The sequence below is a fragment of the Pteropus alecto genome, unplaced genomic scaffold (genome assembly GCF_000325575.1).
Source record: "Pteropus alecto unplaced genomic scaffold, ASM32557v1 scaffold52, whole genome shotgun sequence".
Classification (NCBI taxonomy): domain Eukaryota; kingdom Metazoa; phylum Chordata; class Mammalia; order Chiroptera; family Pteropodidae; genus Pteropus; species Pteropus alecto.
In genome coordinates this window covers 3493712-3505169 of record NW_006433941.1, presented here as the reverse complement: position 1 = coordinate 3505169, position 11458 = coordinate 3493712, and the positions used below count along the sequence as shown (strand labels likewise).

Below are 11458 nucleotides of genomic sequence, written 5' to 3'. Positions count from 1 at the left end.
CAACATACTTTTGATTGCATCTCTAGGGACGGGTTGTGCAGTGTCTGCCTACACATCTCTGCAGACAGAGCAGCCCCTTTGTCCTTTTGTCTTTAGAAAGCTCTCATCCACAGAGGATATTTCTGCTCTTATCCCTTATAACTTATCCCTTTGGCCCTCACCGTGTGAAGCAAAGGGCGATCTTTCCTAGACTTGCTAACCATGACCTTCTGGCCTACTCTTTTCCAGGTCTCAAACCTCAATACCTTCAACAGGGAGGAAGAATCATTTTTAAGAAGTAAATTATCCCAAATTAATCTCTAAATTTATCCCAAATTATCCCAAATGAATCTCTATACTGTAACTATTTCTTTCTGTGTTGTGAAAGGACCTATCTCTGTAGATCTTATAAGTGAGAAAAAGCAAGGTACAGAATATGCTACCATTAAATTTAATTCCATTTCAGTTAAAATCCCAAGAAGATTTTTTATCCTTGAACTTAAAATTAAAAATTCACCTAGAAAAACAAACAAGAACAGCCAAGAAAGTTTGAGAAAGAGTGATACTAAAGGTGAGCTTGCCCTACTGATTGAGAATATGCTATGAAGCTGTAGTAGATAAGGCCCCTATGTCATAACCCACTCTCACCCACCTTAGGTATTCCAGAAGGGATGACACAGTGGATTAGACCTGAATGTGGTTCCTGTGGCTCATATTGAAGAGTTTTAAAGTCATTTAGTTGACTAGATTGAATAGGACTACATTTTTTATTTATTTATTTATTTATTTATTTTTATTTTTAGGCGAGGCAACCCCTAGTTGACCTCACAGATTGCAAGGACCTTGTCAGCTTACGGTCCCTTATTTTTTATTTTTTACGCCTACAGCACCTGGTCTTCCTAGGTGGTCTCCCATCCAAGTACTAACCAGGCCTGACAGTGCTTAGCTTCTGAAATCAGACGGGATTGGGCTTGTTCAGGGTAGCATGGCCGTAGATAGTAAGGCCACATTTTTTAAATCTTAAAAGATAGGCAAAATGTTTTTGGACTTGATTTGAGAGATAATTAGTGGAGAAAGAAATGATTAAAGTAATAATATGAATAGGATCAGGAGAAAAAGGAATTTCAAGGCAACTGCAAAGTTATTTGCTTGAGGAAGAAAAGGTTGGTTTCCATTCTTCCTTTGCAACAGATGTAAAAGAAGTCCAGTAAGGTGGAAATGAAGTAACCTCATCTCAGAAATTAACTAGCTATATAACAAACCACCCTAAAATTTAATGGATTAGAATAATAATGTCTATTTTGTTCACAAATCTGCAGTTGAGGGCTGACTCCTCTCTTCTCTACCATGTCTGAGACCTCACATAGCTAAAGGCTAGACCAGTTGCAGGCTGGCCAGCCTCTGCATTTGGCTGGCAGGCACTTCCGCACACCTCAGGAGACTTAGAGCTCTCAAAGAGAGTGTTCCAGGATTCCTGGGTAGAAGCTTAAAGGCTTCCTGTGACCTATCCTTGGGAATCCCAAATGTCACTTCCTCTACATGAAGCGAATTACTAAGGCCGGCCCAGATTCAAGAGAAGAATTAGACTCTACCTCTCAATTGGGAGATTTCAGAGAATCTTTAGCCACCTTTAATCTGTCACATAAGGAAAAAAATTTAAAGTCTCTAGCCTGCCTTTCTAGCACACTCTTAATTGCATCTTTCTTCCCTTATCTACAGTGAAATCTTTACTCTTCTTCCTCAAAATTTTCTTTGAGAGGAAAAAAAAATCCCCAGAGACCATTACCCCAGTATCTATTTCATCATAGAAACATACAGTTATTAAGACTCTTATTCAACACAGAACTGTATGTGATGTCATTACTATTTTTAATAACATGTATTATTTTCCTAATTGTAAAAGTAATACATGGTTATTCTAGAAAAAGTGAAAAACACATGCAAAAAGATGAAGAAGAAATAAGTTAAATGTCATCTCACTGAATTTAATTCCTGTTTCAAGCCTATTGAAATTCTTTTGGATTCTGAATCTGTCCATTGTTATTCTCGATCCTTCCTAGATTTTCTCAACTAAGTCAGTGATAATGTGGAAAAGTACTGGACCAACCCTCTGGTTGACATTTACCCAATAATTAGTAAAAAACATCAAGTAGCTAGAACTTATTGCATATAGCAAACTCATCAAAAACCAGAACATCAGAGTTTTCCCATGAGCTTCACAGGAATGTCTACAGATTAGAAAACTGAGTTATAGATTTTTTTAATTAAAATTTTTAAAAAAAAAGCTTTATGTAGCTTAATTGATAGACAGCTAGGATGTTTCCAGTTCCTCCTTCCGAATAATTGTGCTACAATAAATATTCTTATAGGTGTGGTCTTTGGGCAGATGTGAGGTCTATTTCCTCTAAACTAGGTAACCAGATGTGAAATTACTTGGTCAAATCATATTTTTATTTAAAAAAAAAAAAATGCTTCCAGTTACCTTTCTAAAAGCCTATACAAATTTATATTCCTGTCAGCCAACATAAGAAGACTTGTTTCCCCACATTTTCATTAACTCTGTGAATTAACAATCTTTATAATTTTTGCCAAATTGATGAAGGTTTTGTTTTGTTTTGTTTTGTTTTTTCTGGTGAAACTGAACAGCTTTTCATATGTTTCCAACTATGTATTTCCTCTTTAGTGCATTTCTGGTTCATTCCTCTGCCAATTTTTATTTGAGTTATTTATCTCTTGTCGATTATACAAATACATTCTGGATATTAGTAATTTTCCATATATACATATAGATTGTTTTTAATTTTTGTCATACAGAAAATTTTCTATGGTCATATTTATCAACCCTTTTTTTTTAATGCTTTTTGTATTTTATGCCTTAGATGGCTTTCTTCCCCCAAGATTATAAACCTGTTTATCTATATTTTCTTCTAATATTGTTTAATTTTAGTTTTTAAATTTAGCCATCTGGAAATTATCTCTAAACAACTGAGTGCACAGGACTAATAACTGAAAGAAGCTCAGCAAGGTGATCCCTGTGATCACCAGCTCTCGCTTGGGAACAGTTTGCATGTTAGAGTGCAGAGAGCTGGAGTATAATCCAAGCGCAGCATTCTCACTGAGCTGAGGAGGCAGCGATCAGAGCCAGCAGCTGAAACAGTGATGTTCTGTGGGATTGGACATCAGAAAAGAGGAAGCTATGCAGAGACGGTCCATGTGTGGGTCTCTCTGAGTCCATGGCTGAGGGCTGTGCTGTCCCAGTGCAGGGCCAGACTACTCAGGGTTTACCAGATAGCCTGAGAGCGGATACTAGAATTGAATAGGCATAGACCTTTGCCCAAGACAAGGAATGAACTCCTAATCCATGTGCGGGGAAGGGAATGTAGGCAGCATTTGTTGAGATTTCACATGAACCCACTTATATATGCATGTTCTCTGTATTTTTTTCTCACGAAATCTTCAAAGTAAGTTTGGTCCTCCCACACATGCTGAGCTTTAGGGGAGAATGAACTGCTTTTATCCTCTATGATCTTTAAATTGTTACATTTTTTCCCCCAAAATGAAAAACTCAACCTGATTCCACAGCTGTGACAATAAAGACCTATTGAGAAAAGCCCCAGAGAAGTTCTGGGAGTGAGGATGTTTAGGTTTAAGACAGCTAGTTCCTTAGGGGAAAGGACTGCATTTTTTAATTAGTCTTTCTTTTTCCCAGAAGCTTTGCATTTTTCTTTTTAACTTTAAAAAGAAAAAAAAAATCTTTTGTATTTAGTGTACCCAGAGTCAACTCATTCATAGAAATCTAATGGAGGAACCTAGAAAAATTCAGAGAAGTTGAATAAGTGGTGGAAATGAGGTCAGACAGCTGCAGAACCCAGCTGTGTCTTCAGTGGGATATAGCACAGGAGCCTTTTCAGCGTGTGCTCTGCAGCTTCTCTCCCCAATGGTTAATGTTTTCACCAAATGCGTTGGTGTTTTCAGGCAACAAAAGGGAACTGAAATGAACCTTCTAGAAGCAGATATAGTAGATGGTTGGGTTTTGCTTTGTTTCTGTCCCACGGTGTTAGTTAGGAGTGCTGCCTCTACATTCACCTTTCTAGAGCTTTATTTGTCTACAATCTCAACCTTTCTAAGAGAATATTCTTGAATATTCACTAAAGTTAGGGTTTTAGCTTCCCATGTACTCTTCAGTGTATTTCTTGTTCTCAGATGACCTTTGCTGCACCACAGAGGACAAAATTCTGTATCTTTCCAAATTTTCTTCTCAGCGCTCCTAGAAACTTAACCCATTTTAGATAAGCTTGGAATGTTACCTTTTTTTAATATCTGAGACTTCCTTTCCCCAGAATCTTCCCTTAACTCAGAAATATCTCTTAAGATATTTATATCCTAGAGAAAGTTGAAGATACTTTTAAATGAGTAATTACCATTTCCCTTGGGAAAATAATCAGCAAGTTTCTTTTTATTGTATTGTATCTGGTTTTTCCTCCCAGTAAATCTTATGATACATGAATTCCAGAATGTTATTATTCTTTTTAATAGCCACAATGCAGTTCCCTCAAGATGATCAGTGTCTGTCTGTTTCTTTCTTTTCTACTTTCCTTCCTCCCTTCTTCTTTTCTTTTCTTTTTGCCTTTTCTCTTCTCTTTTCTTTCCTTTCCTTCCCTCCTTTCCTCCCTCTCTCCCTCCCCCTCCCCTCTCTTTCTCTCTTTCTCTCTCTCCTCGCCACCCCCATTAAAGTATAACATACAACTGCAGCTCAGTGAATTCTCAAGAAGTAAATATACCCATGTAATTAGCATCCAAGTCTACAAACACAGCATTGTCAGTACCCCGGAACCCCAGAATCCTCTTCATGCTTCCTCTGGTTACTAACCTTCAGTCAAGGATAACAATGATTCTAGTCAGTTTTATTAAAGAAAAAATAACAAGGACAATAATTGAAGACATAGCCTGTGGAATGCCTTGTTGGCCATTTTCCATTGTCCTCTAAATTATTCTTTTGATGAACCTCTAAGATTCAGCTGAATGATAACTGGGAAAAGGAGGATATCATATTAACATCCCTTGGGGTGTTTATGTTATTCTCCTTAGTCTTTTCTCTGAATCAGAGGTTGCATCTGTGAATATTGAGAACTATTGCCCACAAACTTGGCAAGACTCACCACCCCCTCCATTCTAAGGCTAAGCCAGTTTCTGATGATCTCTAATCAAAACTAAGGCTTTGTACCTCCATCCAGGGATAAGACCTAGAATAAGTTCTCACCTTGGTTCCTAGGGTACTTGGGATTGGCCCAGCCACCCATGCCCAATAAAATGTTGTCTTTCTTCCTGTTACCTAGTACATTAGTCCAGTGCATATGAGTACCTTCTTGCCATGGTTTCCTTGAGCTCTCTGGTTGCTGTAGGGGGACTAGATCTCAGCCCACTTTGCTGGGACCCACACACCCCACCTGCATGCTTTTCTAGTCTAAAGAAACCAGAGCCTGGGTGGACAGCACTGTGCCTAGTCTGCAGGACCTCGTGGGAGGACTATGCCAGCCCTGATGAAGCCCAGGTACCTTTGATACTGCCCTTTCTCCCTGCTCAGTAAGGCCATCCTGCTACTGTTCTTAGCTTCCCCTACATCCCCTTAAGCCTGCCCGTGAGAGTCCAGCATTCCACTCAGGTTATGGCAAGATGCATCCACAGGGGAACAGTGATTTAAGTAATATGGCTTTTCCAAAGCGAAGTGAGGGAGAGGTCTGGTAAACATAAATCATCTCATCTCTTTTCTGTGGTTCATGTGAAAAACATGAGCATTATAAAATTGTGCTGCTAAATCAGCTCACTCCTCATTCACTAAAGTATACCTTATAGATCCCAAAAGTATACCTCAGTGAGCAGTAGGAACCACTTTTATAATAATGTAGCAACAAAAGCAACCACTAAGATTCGTATAATGCTTTGCAGGTTGGTCATCATCATCGTATTTGAGTTATTCCGTAAATGTACATACGTTTTAATTACCCTGCCAGCTGTGTTGAGATGGGAATTGTTGACACTCCTGTGTTCAGATAGAATTCCAGATAATTTCAGTGGCATTCAGGGAACTAGAATTGGAGTTGTTCCACTCAGGGAAAAAAAAAAATGTAATGTTGTTGGAATGAATATAATATTACAAATCATAACTGCTTGCCCTCTGTCTCTGCCAGTGTCAGGACAATTCAGTCTTAAACATGGTGAATATGGGTTACGTGTAAGGGAAGTATTTCTTGACCTGGATTTGATTGACATGAGTAGATGTGGCATTTCCATAATTCCTTTTTGTGAAAGACAGGACACTGCCTCCTTTTTCTTATATAGGTTTTTCATGGTCTTGCTGCTGATGCGAGGGTCTGCATTCTAGTGTGTCTCACGTTCCTGGGGGGCCATGAGCTGCAGTCTGTCCAGAAGTGTCAGGCTGTCTGAGCTCTCCTGAGGTCGTAAGTCATTTGGATTGATTTTTCAACCCTGGCTTTGATCTCACCAGATTTTATAACCTAGAGGAATAGTCTCAACCTATTACTCATTTATACTTAACAGATCAAAAACTGATCTTAAATGGCATTCAGTTAACTAAAATATTGGTTGCCCCTTGGTCCATTTGGCCTCTCAAAATGCTTCTGAAGATTGTGCAGATGAAGAAAAATGATGCTTCGTATCATACATGGTGCAAGAGAGATGTGTATAAAGTGTTTTCATGTGTTAGGAAAAGAAGGATTTATCAAGTATTGAAGGCTTTAGGCGTCAAGTCAATTTAGAAAGGCAGGAAGGCAAGGAGAGAGGAATGGGGGGAAGAGGAAAAGAGAGAAAAGAGAAAAAAGAAGGAAGGAAAGACAGCAAACAGGACATATGTGCTTTACAGTATGATGGAACTGGAGTTTGATCCTGACTCTGATACTAGCAATATTTCTCTTTGCCTCACTTTTTTCATCTATAAAATAGGTGCAATGCCACTTACTGTGTAAGGTTGCTCTGAGAATTAAATGAGAAAATGCACAGTGGCACACACATCGCAGACACTCAGCGAATGTCTCTCTTTACCACCACCACCATTTTTGGAGCATTACATTTAAAGGACTCTTATTTAAGGGACTTGAATCGTGATCATTTGGCTTTCTGTTTAAAATATGTCCTTTCTATTGGAGACATTGTCATGTATGTCAGCATTGCCCTTCAGGAAGAAGGCTGCCAGGTGTGGTGCCATGCCTGTCCTGTTTATGCAGATGCCTCAGGGCTCACCACGAACAACAACCATAAACAAGTGGTCCCCGAAAATAAAATTTGGCTTCCCTTCCATGTCACAGGCACCATGAGAGATAGGTTTGGATATATGGGGTCTGGTATCTCTGCATGGCAAAGAAAGGAAGGAAGGGGACTGGATCTGGGTAAGAGCCATGATGCTTGATGTCCTCAGGCTGGCCTGTCCCTGCTCCTTGTGTCCCCTTCCCAGGGTCTGATGTCCATGACATCTGGTTTCAGTACTTGAGACTTTGAACTTGTTAGGTTGTAGCCCCCAACAACCTATTACTTCCTCTGCTTTTTTTACATACAAACCTCTTCAGAAAATAGAAAATCAAAATGTTTCCTATTTCTAAAGCAGTGTTCAGGCCTTATCAAGTTGCTGTTGAACCCAAACAGACATTTTGAAGTCAAAAATCCAAACAGTCAGCTTACCAGGAGTCCCAGCTGTTGCAGAGTCACTCTGAAAACTAAGCTAGGGCCCCTTCCAACAAGGACATTCTCAGACTTTTATGTAACATTGATGCTTAGCAACTCTTAAAACTTGATTGTGCTTGAGTCATGAAAATCAGAATGAAGAGGCATTATTATGGTTGTGTGTTGCTTTCTGCCAGATAGCCTTCTCTGGGTAAATGCAGTTGCAAAGCAGACTGGAGAACAAGGCATATTCCTGAAAGCTGGTGCTTTGGGGGAAGTCCTGAGTTCCACCAGGATCATCCTGGACTCTGGCTAGAAGCGAGAAGGAAAGGTTTGATGGAAAGGACCATAAGGTGGGGACTGGGGTTCCTGGCATGTCCGTTTTTCAGACAAACCACATGTGTGAAGTGCGACATCACCACCTCAGGCCTCAGTTTCTTTGCTGTAAAATGAGACATTTAACTTACCTCGTCACTCAGGGCCAAGCTAGCTCAAATGAATGCCGGAAAAGTCTAGACAAAAGTTTCAAATGCGATTATAGACCCTTTGCTTCCAAAACCCTCGGGAAACCTCACAGGAAACATACCATGTTTTATTACACATTTCCATCTGCATACATTCCTAAAAACTTCTTTATGTACACTTTGAGAAAAATTCCATAACATCTCCCTCCTTCATTCCAACTTAACTTCGTGCCTTGCTCCTCTTCACGCTTCCACTCCCTTTCAACTGTCATTGCTTCTGATAGAAACATCCTAAATCACCTTTCCAGGGCAGTCAGGTTTAAATTGTGGAAGTTTAGCATTTGTCTCAGGCAGAAGGAAAAAGAAATAGTGTCCACTCCTCCAGAAAAAGCTGGCTGTTCACCACCCGTCCTCCCCTTTGTAGGCTTCTCCCTTCCCAAGATGGGGTGTTCTGAGGAGTAAGAAGATCTCCCTGCCTCCCCAGTACCCAGCAGCCGTGGGGAGGAGCCCACACTTGCCTGAGCCCTCTGGTCATGCCAGAAGTGCTCAGGACACAGACCTAAATGGGTGCCACTTCTGCAGTTTCTTGCATGGCCCCTCTCACAGGCTATTTCAATACATTTAAGTAGTCACAACATCAGTTAGCCTAAGCATTAAAGAATTTGTGAGCTTTGGAACTTGACATTTCATTTGGGGTGAGCTTTGTGAGCCGGGGAAGAAAACTCCGTTAGGATGAGCGCAGTCAGGGAGAAAGAAGCAAGTGGGGACAGGTGTGAGGATATAAAAGGTGGAGGTACACTGGAGGTACCAGGGGCCCAGGGGTCCCTCCTGGGAGCCATCAGAAGCCATCACCTCTATGGGCTGCTGTATAAAGTCGTATTTGGGTTTCCTCATCACGGTTAATCAAGTAGCTTCCGGGGTCACTGCCTGTCGTGAAGAGGAGATTCTTTTCCCCGCCGTGAAGCCTCATGATCCTAGGTGTTTGGTGTGCTAGAAGGGAGACTGTGGAGCATGAAGGCTTTATCCTGCTGAGAAGCCCTTTAAGCTGTGGGACAGGAGTGTAGTAGAAGAGCAAGCCGCGGCACCGGCCCTGCAGGTCTCTAAGATCTTGTTTCGTTTTCATACAACTGTTGTTAATTGGGGTTGTACATGATGATGATGATGATGATTCATCCTTTACCAAATAAGGCCAGGAAATGCTGAGATATGCAGAGCTAATTGGGTGGGTTAATTTGAGGATAAGATATTTCAGAGCCTTTAATGTACCAGCAGCAGACAGAAATTCTCTAGTGATTTGAGCTCTGAAACCGTTTTTCCTGCTGTTCTTTGAACGGATTTGGGCAACGCTAGGCCATTCTTGGTACCAAAATTAAATGTATTCCCAGCAGACTTGAGTAGTTCTTTATCTTGCCTGACAGAAAACCTAGAGATGGATACCCATCTTAACACAATTTAATTCATATTCTGTGCCTGTGCACCGTTTGGTGATTGTGTGGCTTTTTCCTCCTACAGAACATTGATATCACCAATTTCAGCAGCAGCTGGAGTGATGGCTTGGCCTTCTGTGCTCTCCTCCATACCTACCTGCCTGCTCACATCCCATACCAGGAGTTGAACAGTCAAGAGAAAGTAAGTCCCTGCCCAGTCACCCCTGGTTATCCTCTAACAGTGGTCCCCAACCTTTCTGGCACCAGGGACCAGCGCTCCTAAGAGAATTTAATGCCTGATGATCTGAGGTGGAGCTGACGTGGTGATGCCACTGGGGAGTGGCTGCGAATACAGATGAAGCTTTGCTCACTCGCCTGCCGCGCACTTCCTGTTGTGCAGCCCAGAGGTTGGGGACCCCTGCTCTAGAACACATAAGGAGAATTCCTCATTATATAAGTGTTTCTTGCCAAGCATCATGCAGAGTGATAAAGACAACAGTGAACAATATAGACGTGTTCTTTGCCCTTATGGGGTAGACAGGCTATCAACAAGTGAGCAAACCTATAAGTAATATTATAAATAAATAATGACAAACCGTAGAAGGGCAGTGAGAGAAACACAGCACTGTGAGAATGAACAGTGGGGAACCAAATTCAGATCTAGAAGGCTGAGAGGGTCTTGGCAATGAGGCGCTATTCAAGCTGACATCTGAAGAAGGAACATGAAGGAGCCAGCAATGCAATTAGCTGAAGGGAGCTTTCCAGGCTGGGGTGCGGCCAAAGCAAGAAAACACCTTGGTGCAGTCAAGGCAGTAGAGGCAGGTAAGCTGGCTGGAGCACAGTGACGAGGGAAACATGGCCTGTGATGATGCGATGGAGCCAGACAGAGGCCAGACCCTACAGGGTTTCCATGGATGATTCCAGTTAGAAGTTTGCATTTTGCTCCAAGCACAGTGAGAAGTCACTCTAGGAGTCTAAACAATGGAGAGACACTATTCATGTTTTTAAAAGATCTCTCTGGATGTTATATGGAAAAATGAATCAGAAAGGAAATAAGAATGAAAGAAGAGCTAACGGTTGGGAGGCTATTGCAGTAGGCAATGTGAGAGCTCTGTTTCTCTGGCTTCACCCATTAACTGGGACTAGGGTGGTAACAATGTAGACAGAAAGATCAAAAGAGATTCAAACTACATCTTACATATAGAATCAACTGGACTTAGTGACTGATTGGTTGTAGGGGAGGAGAAGAGGAAGACAGCCCCAGGTATCCAGCTTGATGGGACCATTTTATGAGATAGAGAAGGGATAGATAATGTTCGAAAGTTCTATTTTGATTATTGCACATTAAAATATAAAGTTCAAAGAATGGTGATGGCACTGACAATGAGAATAACTGAACAAAGTGATTTAATTTTTAAGTACATATTAGAGTTCTCCAGAGAAACAACCAATAGGATGTAGATATAGAGAGATTGACAAATCCAAGATTCTCAGGGCAGCTTGGCAGTCTGGAGACATAAGAAAGAGTCGATGCCACAGTTCAAGTCTGAAGGCAGTCTGCTGCCAGAATTCCCTCTTCCTGGGGACAGAGCAGTCATTTTTAAATTTAGGCCATCAATTGATTGGGTAAGGCCCACCCACATTGTAGAGGATAATTTGCTCTACCCAAAGTCTACCGACTTAAACATTAATCTCATCTTAAAAATATCTTCACAGAAACAGCTAGAATATTGTTTGGCCAAATAACTGGATACCGTGGCCTAGCCAAGTTGACACATAAAATTAACCTTCACAGACTATTAAAGTTTCAGAGCACTTTTATGTAGTGCTTTGTTTGTAGTCTGTGAAGCAGACTGGACAGGATTATTAAACATTTGGAAAACAACAAAGAAATTCCGTTTCAAATCATGTTAA

At 40.9% G+C, this 11458-nt stretch overlaps 1 protein-coding gene and 1 pseudogene across 1 annotated transcript in view; one reads left to right on the top strand and one right to left on the bottom strand.

Annotated features, from left to right (window-relative positions):
- Window positions 1-11458, top strand: part of SPECC1 (sperm antigen with calponin homology and coiled-coil domains 1) — a 160450-nt gene that overhangs the window by 132140 nt on the left and 16852 nt on the right. Inside the window, exon 12 of the mRNA XM_025044345.1 lies at window positions 9630-9746. Within this exon, the coding sequence (XP_024900113.1) occupies window positions 9630-9746 (117 nt within the window). The remainder of the gene's footprint in view (window positions 1-9629; window positions 9747-11458) is intronic.
- On the bottom strand, window positions 858-976 carry LOC112477087 (annotated as a pseudogene).